This window comes from Anser anser, assembly GCF_964211835.1.
Source record: "Anser anser genome assembly, chromosome: 17".
Taxonomy (NCBI): Eukaryota; Metazoa; Chordata; class Aves; order Anseriformes; family Anatidae; genus Anser; species Anser anser.
Window position 1 is genome coordinate 985,500 of NC_139738.1, and position 16,603 is coordinate 1,002,102.

The 16,603-nt window shown below is 57.4% G+C and overlaps 1 protein-coding gene across 4 annotated transcripts in view; it reads right to left on the reverse strand.

Moving 5' to 3' along the window:
• AJAP1 (adherens junctions associated protein 1) overlaps window positions 1-16,603 on the reverse strand; it is a 71,727-nt gene that overhangs the window by 12,827 nt on the left and 42,297 nt on the right. For all 4 annotated transcript variants that reach the window (XM_083802525.1, XM_083802527.1, XM_083802526.1 and 1 more), the window contains exons 2-3: window positions 15,431-16,029; window positions 1,158-1,245 (exon numbers count right to left, since the gene is read on the reverse strand). In XM_083802525.1, the coding sequence (XP_083658651.1) occupies window positions 1,158-1,245; window positions 15,431-16,029 (687 nt within the window). The remainder of the gene's footprint in view (window positions 1-1,157; window positions 1,246-15,430; window positions 16,030-16,603) is intronic.

Here is a 16,603-nt window from a genome sequence, read left to right on the forward strand (position 1 = left end):
AGGTGCCCAATTCACTCACTGTAAACAAATTCTGCTCTTCACCCACACCAATCACCCTTCTCCCCCTCTCCTTTTTGGCTTCAGCGTTCGGTTGCTCGAGCTGTCCCGCTGAGCTGTGGCCTGCCAGAGCCACGGTACCCGGGCACACAAAGAGCTCCCTGGGACTGCCTGGCAGCACCTGGCACCAGCCCTTTTTGCTCTGTGGCACTTCAAATAGCCTTGCCTCTCAGTCCCAGTAAGCAAGCAAGCTTTTAATCAACCCGTTTTTCTAATTTACTTCCAGGATCAGGGACTGATTTCCCGCAGTGCCTGCAGGGAGCACCAGGCTCACGTGGGCAGCGGGGGGCACACCGCAGCGGGGCTGGGGGCAGCAGTGGTGGGAGAAACCCAGAGGCAGAGACCCCAGCACTGCCTGGGCCAGCAGCACCATGCCGCAGCAATCCTCGTGGTCCCAGAGGTGCACCAGCTGTATTACACCCAGCAACACTGACCTCAAAGTAGGCCAGTTTCTCTGGGAAAATAGGTAAAGTCACGAGTGCCTGAAGCGAAAAGCTAACCTATTTTACCAGACGCGCAGCCACGTTAAGAGAATAAATGAGAGCAAATTAAGCTAGAGGAGCACACGAGCACTCCAGGGGATGGGCACACTTAGATCTGGCACCATCCAAGGCACTGGGATGAAGCATTTCAGCCCCGGAGCTGCAGGAGAGGCCGGAGAGCAGAACCGCGGCCTGCGGAGCCACGCGGGCGCACCGGGGCGCAGGACAGGCCTCACCGCCCGCTGCCGTAGAAGGCAGGGATTTGACGTCACCAGATGACATCACTGCAGGGATCTGGCACCAGTCAGTCAGCAAGCAGCGGCACGCAAGTGCCCCCGTGTGAATTCAGGCCCCCCGATCCTCACCACCTGCTCATGTCAGACCACAGGCTTGGAGAAAGAAGTGCAGCGTTCACCCAAAGCCAGCTGGGGCGCAGGGAGCGGAGGGGGACCCTTGGGGCAGTTTCCATGTAAAAACCACTTTCTCCTGAGATGCCTTTCACAGCCCGTCTCGCCCGTTGTGTGCTCCCATCACGGAAGGCGCCCGGTGCTGCAGCCCTCACCCCCCGCCTGTCCCAGCAGCACCACCCCGTCCGAGCCCACTACCGAGAGGCCTTACCAGTTTTTTAAGACAAGAGTTGTTATCAGAGCAGCTATGACCATGATGAGGGACACTGTAATAGTGATTATCTGATGGACCGCCAGACCTGCAAAGAAAAAAAAAAAAAAGGCATCAAAGAGAGCAGAGATGGGAACCCAGTGGCCAAAGGGTAACACCGAGCAAAGCCCACAGCCTCGTGAGATGTGCCCAGCCCGGCCCAGTCCCCCCAGCTCCAGCAGGAGGAAACGAAAGCTCCTCTTGTGCGCACACCTCCGGGATGCTCCCACGAGCCCCAGGGAGCCCCATCGCACCCCCTGCCCTCCTCCTCCCAAAGCCCTTCCCCAGCACGGGGCTGGTGAGCAGCCCGCAGGCAGCGCAGCGCAATTCTCCCTCCCGCATTACATAAAATAATCTTTAAACCGGGCTTCTCCTTTTCTATCCTCTCAAGTATGTTCCTTGTCAGCATGAATTAGGCACGAAGAACGGAAGAAATGTAAAGACGCATACCCTCTGGGATGGAACGGCAAACTTGAGCGCAGCCTTGCAGTGGGTGCAGGATTAACCAGAGATAATAATTACAGTACTAACTGCTGCTCACTTAAGAAGGTCGGATGGGCTCATTTTCTCCTAATTCACCTTACACAGGGTATAATTTTGGCTCGTGTATCATTCCTAATGAGCAGTTTGGAAACAAAAGCATCTCAATGTACAGTATGTTTGTGGTTTTGTGCTGCTTTACAGTTGCAATTTCGTAATGAAATGATTTTCCTGGCTGCAGCCCAAGGATGTGCTATTTTTCACAAACAGATGTTGCAGCTCCTGATGGATGATGTTTTTAATAAATAAATAAATGTTAGCATGACAGGAAAATGAGCAGTTTTATATATTTATGTCTATATATAGATATAGATATGTATCCGTACAATACATACGTAGCGTTCCTGGCTCATGTGGGTGTGCGTGGCAAGAAAATTGCTTCTTCCCATGCAAGAGCAGGACAAGCCCCAGCTAGCTGCCTGCAGGTGAAGCTGGTGGAGCCAGGGAGAGCTCGTGGAGCTGCCCCGATGTACCCAGCCCCACCAGCATCGTGCCAGGAGGGTGCGAGGAGGCAGTGGCACCGTGGCCAGCCAGGGCAGCAGCCCTCCAGAGCCAGCTCAGCGCTGCACTTCCAGCAGCGGCAGCCATCTGCACCACATCTGGGTGCTGCTCTGCTGCCTTCTCACACAGGGTAACAGTTTGGGCTCCCATCAGATTTGTTTTCTTGTCTTCCCCCTGCTCGCCCACATACCAGGGGTTTCACGTCCCCGCTGATGCCCCTGCGCTGCCAACAAGACCTGTCAGCGGAGAGAAGCCGCTCGAGCGCAGCCTGGCTCCCAGGGCAGAGCTGCCACCTCCCAGGAGCACGCTGGTGCCCAAAGCCTCCTCAGCCCGCACAGCGCTGGAGAACTGCTGATTCCCCAAAGCCCGGAGGCAGGGGACCCCCACCAGCCCGACGGCCACACAGGACAGACACGCCAGCCAGGAGCGACACCTTTTCAGGGAGCTGCAGACTCTCCCTGCCAGGATGCATCCCAAGCGCAAATCAAACGCGCAGAGATGTGAGCCTTCACAGTTTAATACAATAAAACCAAGGTCACCTTTGGCCAGCCTGATTCACCAAGCAGCCGGTGCCAGCGATGGCTCGCAACGAGGTCCCTCCTTCCCACGGCACAGCGGTGCCAGGAGCACAGCTGAAGCCGCAGCCCACGGCGCAGGCAGAGCACTCACCTCCCCAGAGAGCCCTGGAGACGGCACAGCCAGAGCTCCTTGCTCTGAAAGCAAAGTGCTTCAAGGCAACCCCAAGTTTCCTCCGAATGCTGCTCGTGAGCAAGGCTCTTCTTTGATAGGAAACCTATCCACTGCTGCAGCCCAGCAGGAAAGAGGCTCCTGGGTCCAGATGGGCACAAAGTGTTGTCTTTCTGCCCTAGGACTTGTGTTAGCACATCTAACACCGACTGCAAGCAGCAGCCCTGCCCTGCAGGCTGCACAAGCAAACCCTGAGCCCTCCCTCCATCCTGCAAGCCAGCTGCCAAAGGCCAAAAGCAGCACAGGAGCCTTCAGGGCTTCAAATAAGGCCCCCAATCCACTCCAGCTGCCTTCCAGTTGGCCTGAATCCATGCAGGCCCAGCCTGCCCCTCACCATGTTCATGCAAGGCACCTGGGCACCCTGCTCCTGCTGCCCCACAGTCATTCCCCTTTGGCAAGCACACGCGTTTTGTCCCCAGGGGTTCAGGATGCCAGGGATGCACTGGTCCCGTGGTCAGGTGCAGTTATTCCAATGCACTGGGCACTCCTTTGTGCTCCCCTGAGACAGCAATGAAATTATAAGTGGAATAAAGTCCAGAGAAGGGTGGATCGGCGCATTATAAATCAATCCTTGCCTTTTCCCTTGCGATAGCTGTGTTGTGGCAGTTGGCAATGAGGTCAGGTCCCGCAGACAGACACAATGTGGTGGCTTCTGCACCTCAAGCTGTTCTGGTTGCTGTTGTCTGATGATGCACAATACAAAGTGATTGTGTCACCCGTGCCCCTGACTGGGGGACAGACCTGAAGCGGAGACAGAAGGGCATCCTTCAGACAGAGGGGTTCACCAGCACAGGGGTGCCCTGGGCTCCTCGTGCCCGCGTCGTGTCCCTCACAGCTGCGGCACCGGGATTTGGGGGAGACCTTTTGCATCCCTCAGGGGTCGGCTCTCCTTGCCAGCGGCAGAAACACCAGGTGCCAGGATTTCAGCCATGAGCTAAGAGCTGCTGGCGTAAAGAACAGTAAAAGCAAGAGCAGAACAATAAAAATCCCTCCAAATAAAACAGAAGTGTTTCTGGAAGGAGCCGTACACAGCATCTTCTGGTGCTCACACTCTGCTTTGCCAGAGGATGCGACGTGGGGGAGTTTGGGAGAGGAGCCTGAGCAACAAGCAGAAATCCTAGCTGACTCACTCCCCCGAGCAGGCAGAACCCCCAGCAATGGCTCACCAAAACGCAGGGAGAGGCAGAATATTGGGAAAAACACGTACTTCGGGGTCTTCCTCTGCCCCCCGCCCCGCGAGCTGCACCGTGCTCCCTCCCCGGGGACGCAGCGGGTGGCTGCCTGCCAGCGTCCTGGCGGAGACGGAGCAGGAGGGATGAGTCAGGGTTATTTTTCTCCCTCAACTCAAGCACCTATTTTGCAAATGACCCATTTCCTTCATTTACTCCCAATTACACTTCAATTGGTTCAAACAAACTGTGACAAGGTTCCTCTGGAGAACACTTGGCAGCGGCAGCTGCCGAAACAAAAGCGAGGGTCGCGGGAAGCGGAGGGTGCGCACCCACCATGCGGCCAAGCATCCCGGCTGAGCATCCCGCTGCTCCCCGGATGGGAGAGGTGTCCCGAGGGGCGCGGGGACAGCCGTGCTTCCCGCAGCCAGCCTGCCCCGGCGCTGTGCTGCGCCAGTGCCCCGCGCGTGCCGAGGTCAGCAGCAGCGGCGAGCCCGGCAGCGGCGGCACAACCGCCAGCCGCACCGCTCGCAGCGGTCTTGGAGCAGCTCCCAGTGGGACACCGCCGGGAAAGATAAAAGGAAAGGCTCTAAAAATAAAGTAAACCCAGCCCAGTGCCCGATTCCTTTGAAAACAAGCAGCCTCGGAAAGCAGACCTTCGCAGAGACGGGAGCCGAGGAAGAGGCGGCAGGGGCGCGGGAGAGCCCACGATGCAATTAAAGCTCCGCTTACATAACCCGAAACACGCAGGCAGAACAGATTGCAGGTGGCAGAGCTCTGGGAAGGATGGCATCTCTTCTGAGCAGGACACATGGATTTTAAGAAGAGCTGGATAATTTTAGACTCCGGCACATACATAAGTTGCCATATGTACTAGCGTAGTTCCTTTGCATTGCATATTAATTCTGCACCGAAGTCTAGGAGGATTTCAAGGGGATGGGAAATGTTTTTCCCAAGAGCGTTAACCACAGCAGCGCTAGAAACTGGGGACGGGACCTGACAGGTAACTGAGATGATTTCTTGGGAAGCCCTACAGCAATACCCACTAGAATAAGGACTAATTTGTCTCTGTTCTTACTTAGCAAATATATCAAATCCTTTCCTCCGGGCCTTCAAAGAAATATATAGAACTGCACAAAGCAAAATCGATCAAGACTATCCAATCTGCAAGATAAGGTGTTAACGGATGGGGCATTCTGGGATGCGGGAACATCCCGTAAGGGACAGCACCTGAGGGAGTGCGGCAAGATGACAGAGAGAGAAGGCTACGAAGAGCAGAGCGTTATTTTAAATACAGCCGTAGGAACCCGATCTGTCTGGAGGAAAGGGACCTGGAGAATAAAATCAATAGTTCATAAAGCAAAATTACCCTTCCGCCTTCAGCGCTGGCAGCCCCTGATGTGCGCAGCCCTGAGCGCATAACTCAGCTCAAGGACTGGGCCCCCAAGGCCCGGAGCTGCTGGGGCAGTGGTGGGACCGAGCTGGAAGCAGCAATGCCGGGAGGGGGCAGATTTATTTGCTCCCCCTGCCGCGTGGCTCTGGCTGGGCTGCTCGGTCCCGCTGCTGCTGATCCCACGGGCAGCAGCAGCAAGGCAGAATCCTTCCCCGCGTCAGTGCGGATCTGCGCAGCCAGGAGCCACGAGCTGCCTCGCTCTCCCCTTGCTCTGCTTTGTCTTCTGGAGGAATATCATCCCGATTTCTTTACACAGGCGCCTTCACTCACTGGGTCCCTCAGCAAAACCCATCACTTCGCATCTCTGCGGGCAAAGCCCCAGCAGCAGCGGGGGACGGCAGGACGCTGCTGCATGTGCCACCCTTTGCTCCTCATGCACTGCTCTGCTTCCTTCCTCCAAGCGCCTAGAAACGCCCGGGGACATCCCCAACAGGGGCTTTGGGGTCGGAGAGCTTTGCCCAGGGCCGGGCAGGTCCCAGGACCAGCACCCGTGTGCACGAGGACGTGCGTCCCATGTCCAGAGCCTGCTGAGGCCGCTTCTTCTCAATGGAAAACTGTCTCCTCCTTCACCATCATGCTTCCACACTTTGTTTCAACACAAAATACATTTGCATGCTGAATTGCTCAGATTTTTTTTTAATTTCTTACTAAAAATCCTCCCATTTTTTTCCAGGATTTTTCTGTTCCTCCTTTACAACCAATAAAAAACGAGAGAAAAAACCAAATTTTCCTGAGGAAAGCCAGGCAAACCCACAGCTCCCCCACTGCTGCTCCCCCTGCAAGGAGGTTTCTGGCCGAGCCGGAGGCTCAGCAGCAGGACGTGGGGCTGGGGCCGTGCCGACGGGCAGCCTCGGCAGCTGGCACAAACAAACGGCATGGAGAGGAGCTTCGTTCGCACCAGGAACCAGAGGTGTGGACACGGAAAGCCTGGAGAGCGCCTCGTGCCTCGTTTCCAGGCCGGTGTGTGCCAGGCTCGGGGACTTGGTGCCCACCTCACCATCTCGGTGTTTCTCCTGCTCTGCAGCCGCTCTGCCGCCCGGGTTCCTCTCCCCGAGGACGGAGCGCAGCGCTGCGGACACGTCCCCTGCGCTCAGCGTGCCAGGAATGACAGCTCCGACAGGCAGCGTCCAACCTCCCTGGGCTGGTGCCTCTGCTCCTGGAGGAGCATCACCGGAGAGCTCTGCAGACACAAGGGGTGACAGGCGGGAGGAACATCACCGGAGAGCTCTGCAGACACAGGGGTGGACAGGCGGGAGGCTGCCTGCTGAGGGAGAGGTGCTTGGGGATGAGTGGTTCTGCTCTAATTGATGCAAGGAGGTCGCTGGGCCCCGTTCACCTTCTCTTTCCTGTTTTTTTCTTCTTCTGCCTCAAGTAATCCCGGAGGTGCTTGGCTCTGGCATCACTTTTCCTAGGGGAGTGTGAACTTCTGGCACATTCATGGAGCATCTGGTGACCGCGGGGTCGCAGCGCGCAGAGGTGAGCGCTGGGTGGGCGCTGCCAGCACCCAGCTCAGCCCCGCTGAAGTCCCCTCTCCCTGGCAACAGTAAGGCTGAAAACATTTTAAACCACACAGGGCTGACATCACCTCATTACAGAAGCAGGTGGTCATTTAATGACACGCTGATACCCGGAGCAGCAGCCAGGTTTTTGCTGGGTCCCGGCACGGCGCCGCCGCTCAGGTGCAGCCGGCTGCAGCTGCACGGAGCGCAGAGACCTCCTCCCGGCACGGGGACTGCAAGCACTTCACTGTTACAAGGCTTTTACTAGTAAATTTGACGCAGTGACCATTTAACTCGAGGGTAATTACAGGAGAAGTATTTAATGGAATTGAAAGTGTGTCCAAACCCCTGTGCTTCTGCTAGTGCAGCAGAATTTAATGTGTCGCATGCCAGGAGGGAAAGCTCTTCAAAGGCGCTCTTTGAACCCTTGGAAATGTTGAAATATGCCTGGGATTTTCCATTTGCACATCGCCCTGCTGAGCACTGCTCTCACCTGGGACTTCTCACTCCCAAAGCACCAGGCTGGCATTTCCAGGTCCCGATCCAGCACTCTGCCCGTGCAGCCCGCTTCCCGACTCACGGCTACGGCTGCCCCACCACGGAGCTGCCCCAGCCTCAGCTGCTCAGATCTGGCACCCGGAGCGCCCTGGTCTTTAGGAGAAATCTCGGTGTTTGGTTCCTTGTTTTTGAGAACAAGACACACAAACTTGTGGAAACCCAACTCCAGCACCCACACGGGCAGCAGCTGATGGATTCGTCTGTTCAGATGCACGGACAGGAGACATGCATCAAACTGTAAAATGGGATTTTGAGTTCCCAAAATCAAGGGAAAAAAATCCAATCTTCTCAAAGAAAGCAGATGCTAGGACACTTTTTTTTTGTATGTTAAAGACCATATATTTGCTACCAAGATGAAAGTGCTGAATTTTGGCCTTTCTGTCCACCTTTCGAAACAGCTCCTGGACAGCTCTGCATCAACAGAATTAATTCCATGAGAAAATCCATTTGAGACTAATGTGTCGCTACTGCAGAAGTGTGCAATGGCAGCGAACAGGAGATATAAGCTCTTAATTAAAAACAAAGAGAACCTCTATCCCCCAAGGCCTTTATTTCAACAACACTGGTTAGGGAGACCATATTTTTCATTTTCCCAATAAAAACAGCTACGAGCCGCAGCTCTTTGAAGACCCTCATCAAGGCCTCTAAGCTGCATGAAATTAAAAAAGAGGAAACAGCTTCATTTCGTTTTGCAGAGTATAATCTTGAGTTACCGTTCGCGGTAGAAAAACAACAGCTGCTCCGACTACCTGCTACATCTAAGCCAGGAGAGCTGCAATTAAGCACCTAAGTGCCTTCCTGCACATATGCCCGATGATTGCCTCCCGGAGCTCCGCCGCTCGCTCTTTTTCCCCCACCCTAACCCTAATTATGACCCCGAGCCCACACTTTCCCCCAGCAGCTCGTGGGTGACTCCAGTCGAGATGCTGGACGGGGGCAGGATCCCTGAGGAGCCCCAGGCTCTGCCGGCACGGGGGGAGCACGGGAGGTGCGGGGGGCACCGAGGGGCTGCCGGAGGTGCGCACAGGGCACGGCGTGAATGGCATGGGGCAAGCTGGGGAGGGAAGAGCTTGATTGCAGCCCGCAATTAGACACACGAGGTCAGGCCCTGCCGCCTCTCGCTCATCAATCAGAGCAACACCTCCGGTCAGGGAGAGACCATCAGAAACAGGCTGCCGGCAGCAAAAAAAAAAGGAACTGGCTCATGAGAGCAGCTGAAGAACTTAAAAAGAGGGAAACGATGAAAATGCAGACGGAATCGGTGCCTGTGGGAATTATTCCCCAGCCAAAATAACCTCCTAAGTCATTTCCACAGCGAGTTACCATGAAAGCATCAAAACCTGCACAGAAGCCAAAAAGCCCGTGTCGTCGCCCTGCTGCTGCTCTGCCCGCATTCAGCTCGGAGCAGAAGCACATCAGGCAGTCGGTCACGCTGCATCCTCCAGCCTGACCGGCAGCCTGGAACCCGCTACCTTAAATAACCGAGAGAGCAGAGGATTTCTCGCTGTTGGCTTGGTAACTATCGATGGTGCTTGGCCTGGTTCCTCGCCTGAGTCCTAGCAGGCAGAGCCCGGCCAGAAGCCTGAGCCTGCAGCCACGCCACGGCAGAAGGGAGGCAGCAGGCATGTGGCCCCCGCTCCAGGACGGCCAAGGTTTGGGCACCAGACCCCTGGGGATAGCAGTGGGCCAGGTGAGACCACCCAGCATGTGCCCAGGGACATCTCCACGCACACCCCCAGCATCCTTGCCCACGGTGAGGTCCTGCCTCCGAGTCCCCAGGGCTCCACAACAGCCCACAGTAGCACCTGGTCCCTTATTCCACTTCTGAGAAAACCTTACGGCTCCGACATCCAGCCCTCGTGACCATCAGGGAGAGTTTGGGGAAAACTGGCTTGGCTGAAGAGGCATTATGGCTCCCCCAGCCACCCGAAAACACACACCGCAGTGTGCCACGCGGGGATGCGCCCCCAGGTCAGCCCAGCCGAGCTGCTGCCTTTGTCCCTCTCACCTCAGCGACATAAGTGATAGGGCTACAGCATTAACGTTCTCAAGATGCATGCTGCTCCCGATCCCCAGAAGTCTCATCTAGCCTGTAAAAATGCCTTCAGATAGAAAAATTCAATGGGGAGAGTGGCGTGACCGTTCCGTAGCAATCGCAGCCACAAATAGCCTTTTCCCAGGGGGGATCAGCGTGATTTTGCCATAATTCTACCCACAGTGCTGCTTAATAGCTTTTAAGAAAAATAATCTCCAATAAACAAATGTGCTGACCTGGTGTGCTGGGCAATGTCCTTGGCTCGGCTCCTGCTAACACCTCAGCCCCTCGCAGAGCAGAGCAGAGCCCGGGCTGTCCCGGGGATGCTGCGCCCCCAGCCCTGCTGGGGAGCCCCACGGGGCCAGGGCTGCAAAACCACCCTGATCAGCTCCGAAACCCCGCCGAGGGAGCACCAATAATCCCTGAGTTAAAATGCAGCTCTTCAGCAACGAAAAGCTACGGTTCCTGGAAACCTCCTGGTATTTTGAGTTGGACCGTGGGAAGGAGAAGAATATCCTGCCGCTGCTTGGAAATACTCGTGCCAAGAAAGAAGATCCTAGAGGCTTACGATAAAGACACTGGGACTTATCTGCTCAGGTGTTACAGCAAATATCACCAAGCAATAAATATTTCTGAGAGCAGGAGAGGAGCATTTCTGGCTCATTTAGCCACACGTGGGTGAAGGCGCACAAGCACACACAACATCTGCTAATCCCGGGGAAAACAGCAGCCCCTTCTCCCTCGTCAGAGAAGGCTCAGCTTGCAGCCACGCGAGCGTCTTCCTTCAGGTGCCATCCTCACCTCCCAGTTCCTCCACCCTTAAGGAAAACCGTGCTGTTGTGCAGCTGATGCGTGGCCTTAAGAAGCCTCCTTTGGAAACCTCCCAGGACAAGCACCAGCCCTGGCTCTTGTGCCTCACCAGTGCCCCTCGGTGCGGCACCGTGGGTCCCTGGCTGTGCCAGCGAGGGGACACAGACCCCAGGCTCGTGGGGACACGGGGACCCTGCACACGCTGCTGGGTGGGACACACATTGTGCCTCTGGGGTAACAGGGGAAGAGATGGATTTTCCTGATTTTTCTCTTTCCAGGGCACTGCCCGGCCCCGCCACTGGGCACTGGCCCCGACGAGTCCTCCTGCAGGTACAGCGAACGGGCTGCCTGACAAAACATGGCCTTGTCTCCAGCTTGGCAGAAGCTATTTTAGGTTTAGAGGACAGATTTCAATTGAAAGCTTGATAGAATTGATAGAATTGCTTGATAGAATTGATAGAATTGCAGAATTGATAATTGATAATCCTGCTTGTGGCCCCAAATGCAAGGCCAGGAGAGGGGCAGGGACGCAGCCCTCCCACAGCACATCCCAGCCCTTGCTGGCTCTGCAGCTCCGTCCTGAGGCTTGTCAGCCTGTGCCTGCTCGGCTGCACCTCATTAACTGCACACAGGCAAACAGACGGAGCTGGTGGGAGTGCCAGGCGGCAGGGGTGGGGGCTGCGGCGAGGTCCCTGCCCTGCCCGCTCTGCACAGCCCGGTTGGAGCCCCCTGCCACGGCTGTGGACAGCTTTGGGAGCAATGACTCCAAAGAGACCAAGCCCAAACTGATAAATATTCAGCCGTTCTGTGCTGCCTCGGGCTCCTCTTCTGCAGATGGTGAGATGTGGGGGTCAGACAAACAGCCCCCTCCTCGGGGAGGCACCCGGCCGCGGGCACCTCCCGCACGCAAAGCAGAGGCCCCTGCTCTGCCTCTCCGGGCAGGAGCCCAGCCACCCGGGGTGCCGGTGGCACAGCGGGGCAGGGCCAGGACCAGGGGACACTGGCACACCACCTGCGGGTGCTCGCTCAGCGAACGCCCCGTGCCCCGGCCCCTCCGTCACTGCCCCTGCAGGGCCGAGCCCGCGGCGGCTCCCGACGCCTTTGCACGGCGGATCAAAGCGGCAGCTCCCTCCCAGCCGCCCAGGGTTTTCTTTTAAACGCATTTTATCTTTAATTAATTCCTTTGAAGCCTTTCGCACACGCTATCTCGTCGCATCCAGCGCCCCCTCTCCCGTACCCTCTTTTTTGAAGGCAGGGTCACCTCCCGGCAGGGAGGCGCACGTCTCCGCGCCATCATTTATCCACGCTGCGCTCCCAGCCAGTGCGCAGGGAGGGGGTGCTGGGGGCAGCCGCCAGCTCAGCACCACTGATGGTGGTCTGGATGCCCACACAGCCCCACGCCACCCCACGACCCCGGCCATGCACCAGGAGGTGCCCACTGGCACCACCACGGGCTCCGTTACGAGCACGCTGCGTGCAGAGTACGATGCCAAATTCACCGCGCACCGGCCATCAAATAACCATTAAGAGCAGCAGACGGCACATAAAGTCTTCTGCCTTATAAAGCACTTAAAGGTTTAATTAAAGACGGCTTTATTCTAATAATACTGAAAGGAAGGCCTCAGACAACTCAGCGAGTGCAATTCATGCTTAAACTTCGACAGCCCCTGATTCACGCTTTTCCTTTTCTTTTTTTGGCTGAGCCAGTCGGAAGAGCAGATCCTCGCTCCTGCGGAGGCCAGCAGCCTGCAGACAGCACCGCGCCGCCACGGCGACAAAAGCTCTGTTACAACCTTTGCCTCTCGCAGCACTATGGAATTTTAATTATTTCTCTCCTTACATGCTCCATCGTAAAATGAATATGACAGCCCCCGAAAAAGGAAGCACATTTTTGAAAACCATAAGCATAAACTACGCATGGGTGAACATATTGAGTCCCCATCTGACTGCCATCAGCACTCTTGCCAGGCGCTGAGCAGACATAGGTGGCACAGGGATAAACACACCTGATTTTCAGTTTACTTGCTACAAAAAAAAAAAAATCTTGCACGATAACACCCACCACAAACAGAGCTGCACGCACTATCTCCCTTTTTTCTTTTTTGGACACCAGAAGCAATCACTTGTCTATCTTTTCTCCTCCTAAGCAGGATTTTTGCTATTCCACTGAAATTTTTAGGCTTGTTTTTCTGCTGGTGAGTCACATAAAGATTGTTTCTTATTATTTTTTCTCTCTTCTTAACCAAGGAGTGGGGCGAGAGGAAAACCTGAGCAAGATTGCTGTAATTGCTTGCCTAACCGAATGCCACCACGTCTGCCAGTGTGGGAAGCGGTGCCGTGCCGGGAGCCGAGTGTGCAGGCCCCCACCAGGCCCCCACCAGGCCCCCACCAGGCCCCCACCAGGCCCCCACCAGGCCCCCACCAGGTCCCCACCAGGCCCCCACCAGGCCCCCACCAGGCCCCCACCAGGCCCCCCGTCCTCGCTGCCCCTGCCAGCAGGGCACAGGCCCTCCTGGCCATGCACACGGTGGATGGAAGGCACAGCGACGGCACCTCCCAGCTTCTAAAAGCATTTCAGGAGAGAATTAACGTTCTCCTCCCAGTCACTTTGTTGACTTTGTTGACCATCCTCAGCCGCCATCCCACACCAAGGGAAGGCGACAGATTTTGTCCCCCAGACCGCGGCAGCTCCCTGCAGGTGCGCGCAGGGAGGGCAGCGGGGGGGGAGGCAGTGCTTCCACCAGCACCACAGCCGCTGATCCGCTCCGACTGCATGCGAGACCACACGGGACAGCAGCGAGGGTGCCGCTGGTGGGCTGGGAGCTCGTGGGAGCCCCTGTGAAGGCCCTGGTCCGGGGACGCTGCAGGCCCGCAGCGTCCGAGCGCGACGCCTCCGCACCTCGCCCTCCCGTACCGCCGGCGGCGCCGCCGCGCAGGGCTGCAGGACAGCGATTTGTGATGTTCACTGAGGCACATCAAGAGTACAAACAAGTTACCTAATCCTAATTTGTAGCCATATGTTTTTCCAGGCAGAGAACAAACACTTCCAGCCGCTAGAGCTTATGTAACGGAGAGGAGCAGGGCTCGCACGACGCATGGGCTTCCACGTGCGCACCGTGGCCAGCGCTTTGGGGTGCTGCTGGCCAGTTCCTTGCCACGGCGAAGGGCTGAGGGGGACCCCAGTTCTACCGACACGCTGCTCCCAACCTCCTGCGGCTCCCTCCTGCCATTTCATGCCCATAGGGAAGCACAGAGCAGCGGGATCCTGGACAGAGCCATCCCCCCGCGGTCAGGCTGGCCATGGGGCGTTAGCTGGCAGCAATACAGGCTGTAAGTAAGAGGTTAAACGCCTTTTTCCTTGGTGTCCTGCCTGCCCCAGCAGCAGTCCTGGTGGAGCTTTTGGTCGTCCTCTCTCAGGCAGCCGCAGCACAGGAGTTTCCTCCCCATCCTGAGCCTTCGTGCCTCGTGACGGAGCCTTCCCCCCGAGGAGCTCACCGGGGCTGCTCGCTCTGACAAAGCAGCTTCCTTGCTGGGATTTGATGTAGAGCAAGAAAGGGCTCTGTGCTCGCCTCCAAGACCTCGCTGGAGGTTTCCTGGGTGCTTAGCACGGATAACGGCAACAAAAGCAAATTTGGAGCTCAGGCACTTTTCAATTTAGGGCGGATAGACTGAGATAAGAAGGTCCCTTAGCCCAGGAAAGGAGTTTATTGTATCCACCATTCAGTGGAAAGAAGATCACTAACAAAAGCTCTGATCCTGGAAAAGCCCCTAATGGGAGCTCAGAGCGGCAGTGGGAGCCCCCAGGGAGCTCCCAGCTCCACAGCACTGGGGCCGTGCTGGAGGCTGGGATCCGGGCCGGGCGATGCCGCAGCGCGGGGCCGTGAGGCTCAGCACCTCGCCAGGGACGTCAGGCTGCCGGCGGTTTGTGCTGGGAATTATCAATGCTCCATGGCTAATTCATCCAGCTGATTCTACTTATTTATTTATTTATTAGCAAAAAGATGTGTGGGTTGGGCGATTTTTCGCTGCCACAGATAACTTCAAGTTAGGAACAACATCATGGTTGGTTTTTCCCCTTTCTCCCAAGCAGGGCGTGCTAGATAAATTCATCAGGATTAAGATCAGATCATAAAATTCCTTTTCGTTTTGACTAGAAAATCACTGTGGGCTAAAAGCAGTCAATGCACAGTGAATATATTCTGTAAACTGTATAACAGTATCCCACAGTTTAATACTGGTAATAACAAATATAATTTGAAATAAATGGGAACCTGCTTTCTCATCCATGTCCATGCAGCAAATAGTGCTGGTGGAACGTATTACAGTAACTGAGTGCTGCACTAAATTTGATTACGGAAGATGGTTTGTGGATGTGTACTGATAATAGGAAGAATACAGCAAGCTGCTAGAAAATGTCTCAGATAAAAGTGATGAATCAGAGCTTCCATTTGTTTCCCAAGTGCTCATTTGAAATCGCTCATCTCGGAGTCGGGCGGCGCTTCCGCAATGGCAGCCCGTGCCACGACACCCCCGTGCCAGGATCCCCTGGCTACGGATCTGCCATCCCCAGCGAGCCTCCGCCGCGCACCGAGGCTCGGTTGTGCCGCTCAGCACTGCACCCAGACCCCGGCACTGCCTCCGCTACCCAGGGCTGTTTCAGGATGGATCCAGAGCAGAGCGCAGCACCCAAGCCGTGATGCACCCCGAGCCTCTGGCACACGCAGAAGAGCCGAGACAGATGGACAAACTACCCCAACTGGCCATACAAACCACCCCAAACGGCCGGACAAACCACCCCAATCAGCCAGACAAGCACTGCTGATCCCGCTCCAGGGTCGGACATCCCCCAGCACCGCGGTACAGGATAGCACACCCCACCCCATGGGAACGTCAGGCGCTGTGCTCGGTGCCCGGGACGGTACCTGAGGTGTCTCCCAGGCCGCGGGGCGGGCGGGCGTCCTTGCCACCGCTGCTGTGGCCGGCGGCCGGCTCGGCGGTGCTGGGGCGGCTGGGGCTGCCGCGGGGCGCCTCGCCGCCGGGCGTGGGAGCCGGGCTGCTGGGGGGCGGCGCGGCGGCGGCGGTGGTGGCGGCGGCAGTGGTGGCAGCGGTGGTGGTGGTGGTGGCGGCGGTGGTGGTGGCGGCGGTAGTGGTGAAGGCGCCGGGCAGCGTGCTGCTCTCCAGGGAGTCCTCCTCGCCCGTGGGGCCCCAGACGATGACCTCGGGCAGCGCCGTGGGCCGCCCGTCCCGGGGGGCGAAGCCGCGGCCCCGCAGCTGCCTCCTGGCGCGGGGAAGGGGGACAGGGGGCGGCCGGCGGGAGCGGGGGGCGCAGGGCCAGGGGGGGACGGGGCGCCGCGGCTCCTCGCCGCCGCCCATGCCCCAGAGCGCGCCGCGGGGCAGTCTGTGCCGGTGCGCCGGCCGCGGCGAGAGCCGGACCCCGACGGGCTCACAGCTGGCGAGGTCCATGGCGAGGTGGAACATGGCTATCAACATCCAAGCATGGCTTCCTAGCGGGCAACCTGACCTGCGGACAGACAGTGGAGCGTGTTAGAGAGAGGCAGAGCACGGCTGGCACAACAGACGGCTTTCCGCGACCCCCTTCCCAAGGTGGGGAGTGAAACCCTGCAGCCCGGCCATGTCCAACCCGGTGACACCCCCCAGCCCCATCAGTGCTGCGAGGGGACGCTGCCAACCCTCGTGCTCCAGGCAGCACTCCCCCAACAACAATGCAGGATGCCCTGGCCACCCACTCCCCTTCCAGCTGCCAAAGCGGAACGGCACAGATCCCGAGAGCTGCGTGAAAGCCACGGCTGCAGCAGGGAGAGCAGCCGTGGATGGACGTCCTCCCATCTCCAACGCTGGGAGCAGCCATCGAGCTGGCCCAGGGGACGTTTCCGTCCCTCATTTCAGGGGTTTGAGGTGCGAGAGGGGCACAGGCGAGGCGGGAGGAGGTGGAGGACATGTGTGTGCACCGCAGCCTGCATTTGATTGCACAAAGCCCAGGAAGCCACCGGCACAAGCGGCAGCCACGCCGTGCCGGCACCGAGCGCTGGATGCGATCTCGCCTCGTGCGAGCCCACGGCAGGCGGCGGCGGCGC